The sequence below is a fragment of the Carassius carassius genome, chromosome 35 (genome assembly GCF_963082965.1).
Source record: "Carassius carassius chromosome 35, fCarCar2.1, whole genome shotgun sequence".
In the NCBI taxonomy this organism is placed as follows: domain Eukaryota; kingdom Metazoa; phylum Chordata; class Actinopteri; order Cypriniformes; family Cyprinidae; genus Carassius; species Carassius carassius.
In genome coordinates, this window is record NC_081789.1 from 16,766,741 (window position 1) to 16,784,120 (window position 17,380).

At 39.1% G+C, this 17,380-nt stretch overlaps 1 protein-coding gene across 2 annotated transcripts in view; it reads right to left on the minus strand.

Annotated features, from left to right (window-relative positions):
* Positions 1 to 1,154: 1,154 nt before the first annotated feature.
* The window catches only part of ctdspla (CTD (carboxy-terminal domain, RNA polymerase II, polypeptide A) small phosphatase-like a), a 55,427-nt gene continuing 39,201 nt past the window's right edge, over positions 1,155 to 17,380 (minus strand). For both annotated transcript variants that reach the window (XM_059524634.1, XM_059524635.1), the window contains 5 exons: positions 10,702 to 10,803; positions 7,706 to 7,762; positions 5,800 to 5,892; positions 4,206 to 4,391; positions 1,155 to 2,098 (listed from right to left, as the gene is read on the minus strand). In XM_059524634.1, coding sequence (XP_059380617.1) covers positions 1,973 to 2,098; positions 4,206 to 4,391; positions 5,800 to 5,892; positions 7,706 to 7,762; positions 10,702 to 10,803 — 564 coding nt within the window. In that variant the 3' untranslated portion in view covers positions 1,155 to 1,972. The remainder of the gene's footprint in view (positions 2,099 to 4,205; positions 4,392 to 5,799; positions 5,893 to 7,705; positions 7,763 to 10,701; positions 10,804 to 17,380) is intronic.

Here is a 17,380-nt window from a genome sequence, read left to right on the forward strand (position 1 = left end):
ATTGTCCCGGTTCTCCCGGTGTCCAGTCCGCGCCTGATTTCCACAGACACGCAGAATGTGGAAGTCATATATTGCATTTTTGGGGCTTAATATTCACAGACACTAGTCCATGTCATGTTTTGATTCAAGTGTACTGACCTACTTTTGATTTAGTCATCCAAAATGTGGCATATTGCGTCCGCGTTAGGCATTCCGTTTTTATGACTGGATTCTACGAACCAGACTGTGTTTCCGCATCCCGGAAATTATTAGGGCGTATGTCTCAGAATAGTCAGTGCAATTTGGGAAATAAATCAGTTAAATCTGTATGTGGATGCGTAAATATTCAAATGTAATCCCCTTTGTAATCGTTAAAAATTTCATAAGTAACTGTAATTTAATTACTCATTTTTTCGTAGTAACTGTAACTAATTACAGTTACAATAATTTTGTAATTAAATTACGTAACGCCGTTACATGTAACTAGTTACTCCCCAACACTGCCAAGTACCATATTTGGATATTCTTAAGTTAATCATTGTGATCAGGAATTTCAGACACATTTTTTATTTCTGTAAAATGGGCTGAATCAAATTTTGGTCTGGTTCTATGCAAGTCAGAGAAATGATTTACATTAGGTTACACCAACAATAGAGTCAGTACAGGTCGAGCTATTTTACTTTTCGCTTTTACAGTATGAAGAGACAAAATGTTAAATATTTATGAAATACCTTTCTTACCTTTCTCGAACTCTAAGATGAAGAGAATTTAATAATGTATAAATGCACAACTGACCGCCACCACATTTATTTCCATGGCTACAATGAGAAAATACCCGCTTTTCCCCAAGTTTTACCACCAGAAATGACTAGTTACTGTCACAAGTGGCATTTTGGTTGCTGCTCTGTAAGTGAACCGCTTAAAGTCCATGGCAAATCATGCAGCAAACTAACAGAGCGCTCAGAGTTTGCTCATTAACTACATTTCGCACAGCCCACATTTCTGTGCACTTTATTCTTCACACAAAATCTTGTTGAGGAAAACCGAGCATATTTAAATGTACTGTAAAGATGGTGTACAATGGACTTATTTTATGTATTCCACTCATGGCTTCCCAGCATCCCTTTGGAACTCAATCAAGTGCAATGCACATAAATAGTCACAAACGTAGGCCATTCTTCATATTGATTGCATTTTTTATTTTAATAATGATGATTATTCATTTCAGATCCTGACGTATTGGATTGTTGATCAACTTTAGTTTTTATTTTCACAATATATTGTGTTATTAATTCAAATCACAGTTGGTAATAGATGCAAACGTTTCTTTTGAACACAATGCTTATATGCTATACTTTCGAAGGCATACAAGAACCCAAGAAAATAATGACATCATCATCTCCGATAATATCATTCATTCCAATGAAGGGCCCTTCTGACCGTCACAGAAAAGTCTTCACGAATGTTAAAAGACTCAAACGTTCGCTCTTACAGCAAGTGTTTGTTTAAAGGTTTCGAACTGTAAATATGCAGCATACAAAAACTCATTTGTGTCCCCATAAAAACAAGTCAGAAGGCACTTGGTACGAGAGAACGAGAAAAAGTAAATCACAGTTGTTGGAACTAGTTAACGCCACTGAAAAGACTGCCTGCATAGCCTGAACAGAAAAAAAAAAAGTTCCGTGTTTTCACGCCGGTCCAGAAAAATAGTACGTCTTGTTCTTTTTCCTGGTAAATATACTTAAGGATAGTAAACTCTTGTGTTTCTCTTTAAAAATGCTTTTTTCCCCTTCAATCTGCATCAAAAGTTGAAATTAACTAAGTGTATATATTTGCTTGCCAAGGAATTCTGTTGGCCGTTGGTCCATTGAGGGAGATGGAGTGGCGTTTTGATGGGTGAGTGGTGTCCTCTAGAGGCCAGGGCCAAACGGTGGCTTGGCCTGAGAAGCTGGAGGGGGTGTTTGTGTTTGCGAGGCAGTGCTGGACCCGTATGCTACCTGGCCTTCAGGCTCTGTAACACACTGTAAACGTCCGTCTCTTTGCTCAGGCCTTCAAACAGTGGCAGTAAATCCAGCAGCTCAGTGTCTGTCATGTCATCAAACCACGACTGCACCGGCACCTGCAGACACACAAACACCATTATAAGACCAAGCTGAAAACGCTTTTTTGAGCTAGTTGCTTTAAACAATAAAAATACAATTTGCAGTTCTTTAGATTATGAATGAGATTACCATTTATAAGGCATAAGAAACCCCAAGAAAAAGGAATAGTTCAGCCAAAAATAAAAATTCTTATGACTTCATGAAGAACATACAGTAAAGTCATATTTTAAAGATCTGAAATGACATGAGGGTGCATAAATAATGACCGAATTTTCATTTTTCACACAGAAAAGACTTTAACAGCTAGCAAGACGGAAGAGTGAAATTTCTAAATGTGTTCAATAACTGATGCTTTTTAAAAAAAATTGTTTTCAAGCTACTTGTTTTGTCCCTGGTTTTCTGTCTCTTTATATATATATATATATATATATATATATATATATATATATATATATATATATATATATATATATATATATATATATATATATATATATAAACTCTTAATAAAAGGCCTCTTTAGACCATTGATATCCTTATATACTTAATAATTTTGTCTGTTTAAAAATATGAAAGTACTAAGGATGCACAATTTGGGGGGGGGGGGGGGGGGGTTCATGGCAAAAAAATATATATATATCAATATAACTAATAATAATGTTATTATTGTTGTTGGTTTCTTATTGTATTATATTCATTGTGACTAAAAACACAATAAGAAACATCAAAACTGTAATATTTCACTGTAAAATAGTGTTAAATACAGTGAAAATATTAATAATAATTTATTAATATTAGATTATCATTATATTTTACAGTACATCTGTTAAATGTGTGACCCACATTCGTTTTCATTTGCTGCAAACTGAGCTGTTCCACAACAATAGCTGGGTTTCCATCCAAATGTGAAGCAAATGTTTAACATGGAAATGATCTGTCATTTTTATCCTATTGTATACTATATTTATTTGTTTGGCCAGTGTCATTGTGGGTTTTGGTTCTTTTGCTGTTGTAGACTGTAAGGACGTTTGAAATAACTGAAATCATTTGAAATTTCATTCAAAGTCATACAGACGTGATGCGGTCAAGAGCAGCCTGGAACTACATTCGCAGAACCTTAGATAAGAACATTTGTCAGCCAGTCAAACTTCCCCATAGTACATAAATGGATATGTATATTATGTATATTTTATATATATTAATATGTATATTTTACCAACACACATATTTATGTGTGTGTGTTAAATGGCACAACTTTTTAAATATCTGAAATTACACTCTTAACATCATTCAGTCATTACAGGGATGATGATAATAGGTGAGCACCAGCCAATGAGGTTGTCTATTGCGCATTAGCTACGCCCACTACCAGAGAACCCAGCAGTTCTTAAAAGCTGGAGAATTCCAATAGAACTCCGTTATTTTGGCAGGAAAATATAAGAAAGAATATTGTTTACATGTAGCGCGTCAATTCTGCATGGTATGTAAGACTCTCTCGAAGTCTCTCTCTTTGCGTGTGAGAAAAAAAGCAAAGCGACGGCAAGTTGTGCATCTTCACACCACAGTTTATGGTACGTCAAATACAGGTATGCTGTGCATCCGCTGAGATGAATTGAAAAAAAGCAAAAAGTGAAAATATATCTGTGCTAAACTTATACTTAGCCTCCAGCTCACACACTGGCGAGTAAAATCTGAGAATTTATTAGCCAGTGGCTCCATTAAATCGCAATGTAGAGGGTTGGCAACCAACTTATTTTGCCACAAGCTTTAATCAGCACCTTCAGCTCATTAGTTTGAATACAGAATAACAGCTTCTCATCTAAGCGGAGGGATGCAAGCGTGTGTAGGAGGTGACAGCACTGAGGTACAGTAGGACTGCAGCTTCCTCCTCAGGTCTCTCCGTTAGATTAATATCTATAATTAATGAGAAGTTTTGACAAATGAGTGTAAAGTGCCAGTGGCTGGGTTCTACCTCATTAGTTCCACTGAAAAAATTTTTTTTCTGGGATAAAGATATAAATTAATGCACTAGGAGTCAGGTTGCAACCTATATTATATAGTAATAGTGTATTCTGAAGCTGCAATGTCAAATCAAATGCAGCTGAGGTCCTCAGTGACACATACAGCGTTTTCTGGATGAAAGATGTAGGAGGCAGGCGAGTTGTCCACTATGATGACTTTGTTGAGCTCTCGGCCCAGTCGGCTGAGGTCTTTGACGTAGTTCCCCCGGTGGAACACACAGGATTCCCTGAAGAGCCGAGCCCTGAACACACCCCACCGGTCCAACAGGTCTGCTACAGGGTCAGCATACTACAAGATCAAGATAGAGATGGAACAATACAACAATCACACTGTGACCAGACAGACTAACTTCTCCTGCCTGCATTTATGCATAGAAGACATCAGCCTTTTATCTCGGTCCTGAATAAAAAATAAATAAATAAAAAATAGTAAAGAAAAGAATACCATACATGTATATTTTATAGATGTTAAATACATTTTCAAATATTAAGACTTAAAAAAAAAGAAAAAAAAAAGTAATATTTATTGCAAATTTCTAAAAAAAATAAATACATTACAACACTGCAGCAAAGCAGTCTGGCAGCAGAGTGTCAGTAGCACTCAAGCATGCTGTTCTTAAAATTTATTAAAAATAAAGGAATTCAAAATACTTTAATAAAAATATGTACAAATAAAATAAATGAAAAAAGATTTAATTATTTAAGCCCCCCCCCCAAAAAAACATGAAAAAGTACATTGAATAAATAGTTTTGAGTGTAATCATTATAATAATTTAATATGAATGAATTAATATTTATATATTAAATAAAAAAATAAATATATAAATAAATAACATACCCTTTATGTATCTGACACAATTCCAGCCAAAAAAACTGACATGAAGTAATATATAAGTTTTAAAAAATTATTTTACTAACTTAATCATAATATTAATAATGAATTAATTAATTCAAAATTCAGAAATTAAGTAAATAAACAATAAATAAATAATTATGTCTCTAAAAAGTAACAAATAAATAATAAATTACTTATAAATAATACATTCATTTTTTTTTAACTCAATCCAAAAAATATATGGATTTATATATGGATTTTTGTTTATGGATTCAAATCTGATTAATTCCCCCCAGCTATTGAAAACATGGGATAAATTTGCAATAAAATAAGATTCTACTTAAACTGTTTTTTTGCTGCTGAAAATGAATGTTTGGCAGGAAAAGCATTTTATATTAATACCAACGGCGCATAACACATCATCTCATGAGCAAGATAAATGATTATCAATGCACGAACCAAACTCACTGCAAACTTTCTGACTCAGTTTCACATCACTTTTTTTATTATAAAAGGTATATATACATATTACAGAGATCAGCAAAATCGCTCTAAACAACATTAAAGTTCCTCGGCGAGTATCTTGCAGGAGATGGATGCTGTGAGCTCCACTGATTTCACTCCATCAATTTTTTGTTATTTGCATAACGTTCAACTTTTCTCAACTTTGTTGAACCACAGGGCTCATGAACATTACAATGCTAACATTGTCAGCTTTAACTGAAAATGATTCCTTTGCTAAGTCGAGCCTGTAAAATATTGACTAATTGACCAAATATTGAAAAATACTGACTAGAAATTGCAAGCTTTTAGTCCTTAAGATGGTTTAGATGCAGTCTAAAGAATACTAAGGAAATCTTACCTTAGCCAGGCTGGCTGTAAAAAGAACACATTCAAACAGTTCGCCCATTTTCTGCAGAAACTCATCCACGTGAGGCCTCTTCAGTACGTAGACCTTCAAACAAACAGCTATTACTGATGGAATTCTGCAGACTTTGAGTCTTCAACAAACCTCTTTGTAGAGTTTCAGTCTTTTAACTTGTAGTTCAGTTGCTGCAACCCAGTGCAAGTAACCAAGAACAGGCCAACCCTGATCCACAAAGCCTATCCTGGATTACTTGAACCAGGTACCAGCCACCTCGCAGATGTTTTCCAGCAACAAATGAGCCATATTGACTCACACACAGATTTACAATCAACAGACTTCAGACTCCCCTCAAGTGTGTTTACTCTTTCGGCTGTGTTCAGACTGGTGACATTTGTTTACTTCAAGTTAGTTACCTCGAGCGTGTGCTGTTGACTACATCGTACCCAGTGACTCGAGGAGAATGATAAAAAGGAAATGAGTTCAGATTCAGACTGTGATTTAGCATGAACCCTTTGGGGTCACTTACATATTACTGCTTCTTAAGAGATGAAAAGACAAAACCTCAGAGGACACATGTTGGAAAAATGTCTTAATACAGCAGAGAATGCACAGAACAGTGAGATGTATTTTATGTAGCAATTCTTAATTATTTTCTTACAGGAATATTTCAGTTTCAGTAGAAGTAGAGCTTTATGTGGCATAATGTTGATTAACATAAAACTGAATTTCTAATTTTCACTCTATTTATTTAAAGAAGCAAAATGTAATACTTATAATGCAGCTGAACAGGGTAAATGCATAACTGTTAAGACAATATAAATACACTTTAAAAATGATCACAGTTTTAACAGTAAAAATCCTACAGTTAATTGGTTTATGGTAAATAGTTTATAGTAAAAAACTGTTAAATGTACAATTTTGGGAAGTGAAAAACAACTTATCAATTATGAATATTAGATTTTTTTGTTACATTTTATGTGATTTTATTTGTATGTCACATGTTAAAATGATGCTGTTTTGTATAACATCATGCACTTATTAGTATTTACCTCAGCTTTTGAATAAGCTACAGTAGTTGTGTCTTTAGTCTTTACCATCTGTATTTTTAAGGTGGTAGTCAGTATATTATAACATGTAAAAACAGCTTAATTAATTTGACGTAGTAACATTGTTACAGTTAATAAAGTATACTTTTTTTATTGTACATTAAATTTGAATCTGTAAAACCTAAAAAGTTTCTATTGTATTTTTACAGTAAATATCTGGCAACCGCAACTGCTGTTTTTTTTTTTACATTTTTACAATATAGTTGCCACGAGATGATGTAACCAAAAGTGTTAACATGGTTTTAATGTGAAAATCACTTAAATAACATTTTCTGTGTCAAGTTCCAATTTCACAAATTTCATAAATTTATCTACAGTAATTTAACAATTATGTTTAACAGGGCCCCAAAACAGCTGTAAAAATGATGGATTGCGCAGCTTTAAGCCTAAAATATTGCATGTTTTAGCATTTTATAAGTAAACTAAAATGTATTATTTTTATGATTATTACTTTAATAAAAATCATTTTAAATCTTCGAAAAATAGGTCCCATCCACTTCCATTGTAGCTGCCTCAGTGTGTAATTATTATTTTTTTTTAAAGGAAACAAAGGACAAGTCAAAATATATTTGTTTTTATTATCCCACAAATGCTGTTAATAGAGCTTAACTTGTATGGAACACATAATATTCCTTTAATTTCAATTTATGACATGGCTTGTCAAGGTTATGGTGACATTGCAAGACAAAAAACACAGTCCAGATTCAAAGGGGGCGAGAGCTTTGTTAATAACCTGTTGCCGACAAAGTGTGACCATTTACCCATGGCTACATTTGAACCCATTTGCACGGTACCTGATGAACTGTCCCGTCAATCTCCACAGGGACTATAAAGTCTGCGTTGCTGATGGGCTGCAGGCACAAAACAGGAAATCACACATTAGGAGCCTGTTTGAAACCCACTGTAAGCATGTTACGGCTGTATGAGCTGCGCTGTTCTCTGAGAGTGCCAGAGGGAGGTATGCACCGCCTCACAGCTACCTGTAGTCAAGACTTTCAATTAGACTTCTTTGAGCGTGTATGTGCATGAGTGTGTGCATTTGAGCGTGTGTGTTTCTGACAGCTGACTGCATGGAGCTGGAACTGCAAGCGTCTTTGAAAAGAGACTTGATACGCTTTTTAAGAAAGCAGAGGGAGAGAGAGGAGGAGACGTGCTGTAGAGCACTGGGAGATGATGAAAGAGACCCAGCGGGTGGCTATGAGCTGTCTTATTGCAAACAGAGAAAGAGAAAGGAAGATGAGGATGAGAAGAGGAGAAAAAAACTTTTGCTCTCTGCACTTTTCAAGGGCTTGTTAAAAACAAGGAAATTCTTTGGATCTCAGTTCTGATTGGACGGGTGAGGAGGAGGCTCATCCAATATCTGACCTGGCTTGCATAACATCATGACTGTGTTGCATAGTTTTATTTACAATGACTGCAGAACATAATATTCTTAATTAGTGTTATTTTGAAATAATTAGTTTTGTATTTTACTAATATAATTTTGTTTAGCATAGCATTTGACTTTTTTTCTAATTTTACCATAAATGTACAGATCATTTTATGCTTAAAAGGGTATGAAAACTACTGTATACTCAGTTAAAGTATCATAATTTATTATTATTATTAAGTAAATGTATCATATTTTAAGAATGTTTTTTACTGGAAAACAAGCTAAACCATTAAGAAAAAGATTTTTCTCAGTTAACTGTTTGAATGTTTGTCTAGAAATACAGTGGACAGATTTTTGAATGTTTTAGTAATTTAATGTCTGTCTGAAATAAATATTTAATGAAGGGACTGATTTCAGATCAGTTTTCACAGTCAACTGATTTACACATCAGTTCATAATATGGCCAGCAGGAGGAGTGGGTGATCTATATGAATGGGGATTGTGAGTGGCACAACAGTATTTATTAGCTAGAAAAATGCTTTAAATATAGTTTTAAATATGTATACATATATGAATTTATGTATGTGTGTGTGTGTGTGTTTGTGTGTGTGCGCACATGTGTATATATAAACCAAACTCAACATAGAAATTGTAGAAAATCAAGAATTCCAGACAGCCATGTATTAAAAATAGTTAACCAACTTATATATATATATATTAAAAAGAAAAAGGCAATGAAGTACAGACTTTTGTTCAATATTGTAAAATATTATGTCTAAAACTTAAAAAATCCATTGCATTAAATGCTAAATATTTAATATTATTGTTCAAATTCTTTTTGTAGCCACTGTATGTAGGAAAGGAAAAGAAAAACATCTGTCACTGAGAAAATCAAGCCATCTGAGACAGAACATGCTAAGTAATAATTATAAGTAATAGAAAAAATTGTAAACACTCGTCAAGTACGGTCACGGTCAAACCGTTTTTGTGTAACTGTGAGCATATCTTTCCAATGTGATGTCATGTGTGTATGTGAGTGAGTGTGTGTTTTGGTGTCAGGATGGGTGTATCTGTGTGTGTATGTGAGGTTGTGAACGCGCACAAAGGCATGCATCCCTCTCTCTGGGCCTCTTTCTCTCTTCTCTGAGAAAAAACAGGAGCTGCCAGGCAGACATTTTAAAGGAGGACAGGCTTAACAAAACACAGTTATTAGTCTTAGAGCAAACACATTCAGTATCTGTCTGTGTCTTTCTCCTTTGGGAGCAGGGACGTATCCAGCAGTGGAAGACATGTATGCATTAAGCAGGATGTGTGTACTTATGTAAATGTAGAGTGATTATATGTAATCAACTGGACATAGTTGTTTATTTGACCATGTTTGAGAGAGAGAGAGCTAAAAAAACGCCTTAAACCAAGATGCAGAGAAGTGGGTCACTGCACTCAGCAGGTGGCCCCCCCGAAGCGCTACTTTCTAGGGACCAGACAAACATTTAATCTCGGAAGAGGATTTAATTCATTTGGGACTTCAAATCCACCCCAACAACCCCAAAATAATGCCTTCTGTTATCATGTCATAGGTTGCTCAATGTGCAGGAGTGAATGTTCGAAATTTGCTCAATGTTTATTTAGAAATGAGGACTAAAATGAAAGCTCTGTCTTAAAACCTACTGAGCTGCCTCACGGTCTAGTGCCTACATAGGCAGCTGCCTTCTAAAGCAGTATTCAAATAGGATTAAATAGGATCTCATAAGCGACTGAAATGGAATAGAACTCCATGCAAATAATACTCTGCATGAGACCGGTTTCACAATTGATTCCAATAGAGTTTGACCTTAGCATATTGCTACGTTAGCACATAAAACCTTTATTAAAATGCATAACAGAATTGGTTGAAATAAAAGTATTTCTAATTACATTGAACTATTTTTAACTATTATTTGTCAGTCCTGAATGAAAAATATGCATTTATGATTAACATTTTGCCTGCATTCTCCACCATTTTTGATTATTGTGTATTCTGGGAATTCCTTTTTTTCCAAGGATAGTTATGGCACAAGGTAGAATAATTAAAGGGATTATTATTACAATGAACGTATATTATTTTATCAATGTCCTTACTACCTTTCTGGGCCTTGAACATATTAAATACATTGCTCTCTATGCAGGGTAAGAAAGCTCTCGGATTTCATCAAAAATATCATAATTTGTGTTGCGAAGATAAAAAAGGTCAACACTCGGCTCAATTCAAATTAAGAACGCCAATGGTTGCCAAGGTAAAACTGATTAGCAAGGCATATGCCACTTATTCATTGCTATATGAAGTATAATAACAAAATTGTAGTAAATTATTAAATGTAAATTAAATGTTAAATGTAAATGTAGTATTCATGTATTCAAGGTGTGTGTATTCAGAAGTACCTTGAAGGAACTGTGCACGAGGGTCTCGTCCAGGTCAATGACCACACAGTTCTTGCCATAATCATTAATGCTGACCTCAGGCAAGAGGTATTTGGCTGGAGGCTGGAGGAAATACGGCACAGATGAATAAATGGAGGAGAGAAGAGCAAACAAGCAGTTCACTGAAGGATAAAGATGCATACTTATTACTGTATATCAGCCAGACATTCAGAGTTATAATCAAAAGCTATGGGCTCTTCTCCAGTGAGACAATATGCACTGGAGATTGTTCTGTTGTTGTCCCAAATGATGTACCGGGATCTGGTGGTTTTGGATAACCTTGAAACGATGATCATAGTTTTGTGTTAAAGTGACTGTCCCCCCCCCGGTTTGGCTTCACTGCCAATTCGTGTTGCCTAATCACAAGCTGCCTCCGTAGATGGTCTGCCAGTAACGGGAATGAGATGTCCTTTACTAAGCCTGACCTGAGGAAGGCAGATGGAGTTGCCTATGGGAGCAAAACACACTCTCACATATCTAAGGATGCAAGCAAAGTCATATACAGCACATGCAGGCATGCATAATTTATGCACATTCGCGACACTGATATGCTGAATATTCTTTACATATGCATTTCTGCATGAGTGTGGAGGAAAGGTCATAGAGGACAGTGCAGGAGCTGGATGATTTATCTGTGCCAGTATGGATCTGCTGGAGTCCTCCATGACCTTTCACTGCCAACACTTCCATCTCATCAGGTTTGAATAACTATTTGCAATTCAAATGACATTAAACTACATTAAAGTTTAATTCATTATTAATGTAATTTATTATTATTCCAGTATGTACTTTAAGTATATAAAATGTGATCAATGTGTCAAACATGGATTAAACCTATAGCCTATAAAGTGAGTCTCAGTGCATGATCTTCATTTTAGGAATACCAAGAAAAACATTTTTATGTTATGAACAATATATTGTCTGATATATTGTCTACATAAATAAAAGCATATAATACGTTTGTATGTAAAATAAATAAATAAATAAAATAAATTATGAGGAAATTTTCAATTTTGGGTGAACTTTTCCTTTAAGGCATTGCAATATTATAATCTACAGTTTGTAAAATAGATATTTATTTTCAGATTTGCAAAATATTACATTAACAGTGTTATTAAACTATTAGTTTTTAAAAATTAACTTTGAATTATTAGTGATTAAAGACTAAGTGAGTGTAAGTGTCACACACCTGGACTCATTTTGTGTGTTTTTGCCCCCGTGACCCAGTTTCTGTCTTCCGTGTGTGGTTTGATTAGTTCCCAGGTGTGTCTAGTCATTTCCGCATGTGTTCCATGTCCCTGTTTATTTAGTCATGCCATCCACCTGTGTTTTCCCAATTATCCTTTGTATAAAAGCCTTGTCCTTTCAGTTCTGTTTTGTCGGGTCTACTCGTCTACTCGTTACTAGTCACTTGTCTACTTGTCCACCCGTTTACCTGCCACTTGCCACCTGTTATTTACTACTTACCTTGCCTATGTTTAATTTAATAAATCCTTGTTTCGTTTATCCCTCGGCTCCGTGTTCCTTTCAGCAGCGTAAGCCGTGACAGAAGACCCGACCAAAAAAGAAGTTAAAAACTGCGTGTTTTCCCTCCGTTTTGTTTTCCGTTTTTTCACAGTCTTTTTGTTTCCGTAGTGTGTCATGGATCCCCTCTATCGCCCCGAATACCTCCTCCTCCTGCTGGAGCAGGAGGGACTGTCTCTCGAGGACCATACCAGACGGTTTCTCTGGATAGCTAATGCCACCAGCTACCCGGACCACGCGCTCTGCACCTTTTATCACGCCAGCCTGAACTCCAGGTGCAGAGCGTTGTCACCCGAAGATGGTCCTCGGGAGGATTTCGCCGCTTTCATAGAGTGGAATCTAGTGAGAAATGGGTCACCTCTCACGGTCGGCCCAATGGAGGATCTCGCCAGGTCCACTCTGGACCCAGAGCCCAGCCTACAATCTCCCCACGGTACGAGGCATAAGCCCGAGCCCACCGATGACGGAGAGCCAGAGAGCAACCCGTCAGACCAGGTGCGAGAGCCGGCGACACTGCCCACCACGAGGGAGCAAAATGTGGAGCGCCAAATGGGTCAAAATGAGGGGGTTTCCAATTCACCTATGCCAGATCCTCTGTTAAGCCCAGGAAGGGCTCCTGATCTTCCGTTAAGCCCAGGACGGGCTCCTGATCCTCCTGTAAGCCCAGGACGGGCTCCTGATCCTCTGTTAAGCCCAGGACGGGCTCCTGATCCTCTGTTAAGCCCAGGACGGGCTCCTGATCCTCCTGTAAGCCCAGGACGGGCTCCTGATTCCCTGTTAAGCCCAGGAAGGGCTCCTGATTCCCTGTTAAGCCCAGGACGGGCTCCTGTTCCCCCGTTAAGCCCAGGACGGGCTCCTGTTCCCCCGTTAAGCCCAGGACGGGCTCCTGTTCCCCCGTTAAGCCCAGGACGGGCTCCTGTTCCCCCGTTAAGCCCAGGACGGGCTCCTGTTCCCCCGTTAAGCCCAGGACGGGCTCCTGATCCTCTGTCAAGCCCAGGACGGGCTCCTGTTCCCCCGTTAAGCCCAGGACGGGCTCCTGATCCTCCTGTAAGCCCAGGACGGGCTCCTGATCCTCCTGTAAGCCCAGGACGGGCTCCTGATCCTCTGTTAAGCCCAGGAAGGGCTCCTGATTCCCCGTTAAGCCCAGGACGGGCTCCTGATCCTCCTTTAAGCCCAGGACGGGCTCCTGATCCTCCGTTAAGCCCAGGACAGGCTCCTGAACCCCCGTTAAGCCCAGGACGGGCTCCTGAACCCCCGTTAAGCCCAGGACGGGCTCCTGATCCTCCTTTAAGCCCAGGACGGGCTCCTGATTCCCCGTTAAGCCCAGGACGGGCTCCTGTTCCCCCGTTAGGCCCAGGATGGGCTCCTGATCCTCCTGTAAGCCCAGGACGGGCTCCTGATCCTCTGTTAAGCCCAGGAAGGGCTCCTGATTCCCCATTAAGCCCAGGACGGGCTCCTGTTTCCCCGTTAAGCCCAGGACGGGCTCCTGATCCTCCTTTAAGCCCAGGACGGGCTCCTGATCCTCCGTTAAGCCTAGGACGGGCTCCTGATCCTCCGTTAAGCCCAGGAAGGGCTCCAGCCCCAGAGCTTACTCCAATGCCTGCTCCTCCAAAATTCCCACCCTCCCACCCACTCCTGCCTCCTCCTCCGCTGTCGTCTGGCTGCCCCTCTGCTCGCCCTCAGCCTACCATCATTGTGGTGCGAGCTCAGCGGGACCGCCATCCTCCAGCGACGCCTTGGTTGGCGTCTCCCTCACCTCCGCCTCCAGCCTCTGAGGCCTGGACTCCGCCTCGGCCCGTTGACCCGTCGGCTCCACCATGGCTCCTAGCTCCTTCCTCTCCGCCGTGGGCCGGCAGTCCGCAGGCTCTGCCTGGCTCCCTCGTCCCTCCGGCTCCGCCTTGGTCTGGCGTCGTCCATCCTATGCCTCGGGACTCCACTCCTCCGGCTTCGCCTCATCCCTCCGTCCCTCCGGCTCCGTCAGGCTCCTTCATCCCCTCGGCTACACCTCAGTCCTCGGTCACTCTGGCCTCACCGCGGCCTTTCGGATCCACATCGCCGCGTCAGTCACCAGAGCCATCAGTTCCGCCTAGGACCTCCGGCTCCTCCCCGTCACCCTGGCTCTTCGGCTCTCCGTCTCCGCCTCAGGCTCCTCCTCCACTTGCTCCGTTGCCGTGGGTCGAGTCCCTGGAGTCAGTGACCATTCCTCCTCCATGGCTCCTTCCACCGTCTGCCCCACCTTGGGCCGTTATGGCTGTGGCCTGGGTCCTGCTGGGTACCTCCTGCTTCAGATCCTTCCTGTCTCCTCCCTGGCTCCTCCCTCCGTCATCTCCTCCCTGGCTCCTTCCTCTGTAGTCCCTGTCTGCTGGCCCCCTCCTGGGAGGCTGTCCTCCACCGGAACCTCCTCCCAAGTTCCCACCCACGCCTCCCTTTGTTGTTTCTACGGTGCGAGGACGCACCTACCGGGAGGGGGGGAGTACTGTCACACACCTGGACTCATTTTGTGTGTTTTTGCCCCTGTGACCCAGTTTCTGTCTTCCTTGTGTGGTTTGATTAGTTCCCAGGTGTGTCTAGTCATTTCCGCATGTGTTCCATGTCCCTGTTTATTTAGTCATGCCATCCACCTGTGTTTTCCCAATTATCCTTTGTATAAAAGCCTTGTCCTTTCAGTTCTGTTTTGTCGGGTCTACTCGTCTACTCGTTACTAGTCACTTGTCTACTTGTCCACCCGTTTACCTGCCACTTGCCACCTGTTATTTACTACTTACCTTGCCTATGTTTAATTTAATAAATCCTTGTTTCGTTTATCCCTCGGCTCCGTGTTCCTTTCAGCAGCGTAAGCCGTGACAGTAAGATGACAGCAAATGCAATAAAAAAAATTGAGAAATGAGCATGCACAATTCAATGTCCAATATTCACCAAATTCTAATAATTAACATTTACAAAATAGGTTTACTATATAGAGTTTTACTATCACTGAGGGAACATTCGGTCCCCACATGCATACACAAACAAGACCACACAGATGGTCAAATTTATGCATTCTCCATGAGTACAGGCAATTACATCATAACATTAAAACTCTAAAGACTTTATGGTTTTCAAACAATGCTATAACCATAATTGAAGCCTCATGCTGTGTCAGTCAATGCCAGCATTCATTTCATGGCTTTCAAACACATATGATTTATCACTTGCTTGCATTACGATAATCTGTTTGCTCCGAGTGAAAAATGACAGTCAACAGTTTGTGGTTCACTAAATTCCCAACTTAACCTTTGCCCCAATCCAGACACTTTCAAAATGCATTAGAAAGAAGATATTGAAAGCTTGACATCATGCAGCTGAAAATCTCAGTAATGTCAGCCATTCAGAGCGGGAGGATCTGGAAGCAGGCAATGACACATTCCCAGCTGTCATCTTAGAAAACACCAGCAGATCCGAGGTCTGATTACAATTACTGTGAGAATTAAAACTCTTGCAAGCGTTTTCTCAGTGTGGATGCTCAGTTTTTGCTGAGCAGGCAGAGGCAGGTGGAGTGTGTTTCAGGATTTGGGTCTCCCCTGTCTCAGCATGAAGGCCTGGCTCACATCAGCAAACCTCACTTCACGCTCTTTCTCTAGCAGGTGCAATGTGGGATGATTTGACTTTTGGAGACTGCTGTTGTCTAGGGCTGGACGATTATGGCCTAAAAGCAAAACCTCGATTAATTGAACATTTTACCTCGATTGCGATTAATGAACGATTATTTTGTTTCTGTTTCATTTTTTTGCCCTCATAGTTCACTGACAAGGTTTGTACTGTAAATATGATTGACTATTAAAGGTAAGATATTGACATTATAGCTCACTATCAGCAGTTATTTTATCTATGTTCGTAACATTTCTTACAGATTATTGCTCGGTGTAAGAGATGAATAAAGATCTCTATATTATTGTGAAGCTGTGGGTAGTAAATAGCCTAGTTCCTTCAAAAGTAGAAAAATATGCTATAATAAGTTTTGAGATTCTAAGCTACTTTAGTGTTAAATCACAGGACAGCGCTGCGTTCCTGTGTGCGCGCGATCTTCACAGCTACTGTTATATGAGATTTCGTGCCACAATGCAGCTGTGCGAACTAGGGCTGTCAAAATGGCTGAAAAAATAAATTCAATTAATAAATGCAATTAAATATTATGCAAATTCGAATTATATTCGAATTTAAAATGCATAATTTTAGTTAGGGTGAAGAAAAGCTTTTGGCTTCTCTTCTGAGGCCACAAGAGAGTGCATTGGGCAAAATATTACTAATGCACATTTATTCAAAGCATAAGAAAATATGACTGTGTAAAATAATGTTTATAAACCAATTATAATTAAGTAGCTTAAAGAACTATAAACAAAACAGCACCATGCTGTTTAATTCAAAGGGGTGAAAGCCAATAACACAGAGTACATTTTTCATTTAAACATGAGATACAGTAGGATGGGGAAAACCCACCATAAAGTCTCAAGAATTGTATTTGAAAAAAACTGAACACACCTTAATTTTACATTGCTTTCTAAACATGCGGCTTTATTGTGTGAGACGCGAGTGCAAGGGTAATAGAAGACGTCCCTCTCTAGAAAATGCGTGAAATATGCGTTTTGTGTGAATTGCTTGGTTTCAGTTTTGACGTAAACAAGATCTTCTTCACATTCTCTTTTTCCGCGATATTTTGTATATGTATATGTATAGACAGAGTCATGTGGCTACACACGCGGTAGTATGCTTTTAAGGGGGAAGAACAGGATTAAAAAAACGAAATAACCGACATGGGAAAATTACGTCGGTTAGAGGTTTTGAATTTCGGTTTCGATTACTTTTAGATTAATCGTCCAGCCCTACTGTTGTCTTCAAGTACAGCTTATTGCCAATTACATAAACCATATGACTTTATAACCGGGGTTTAAGACTAATGAAATTAAATTTGCAACACATTTAAAGGGATAGCACACCAAAAAAAGACCCATGTCATTCCCAAACAGTATGACTCTTCAGTGTTGTTTAGGACTCAATTGTATGGAAACCTGTTTCTGCCACTGAATAAAAAATCTAATAAGTAATTGCAAGTCTTTCTCTTACAATTCTGAATTTTTTT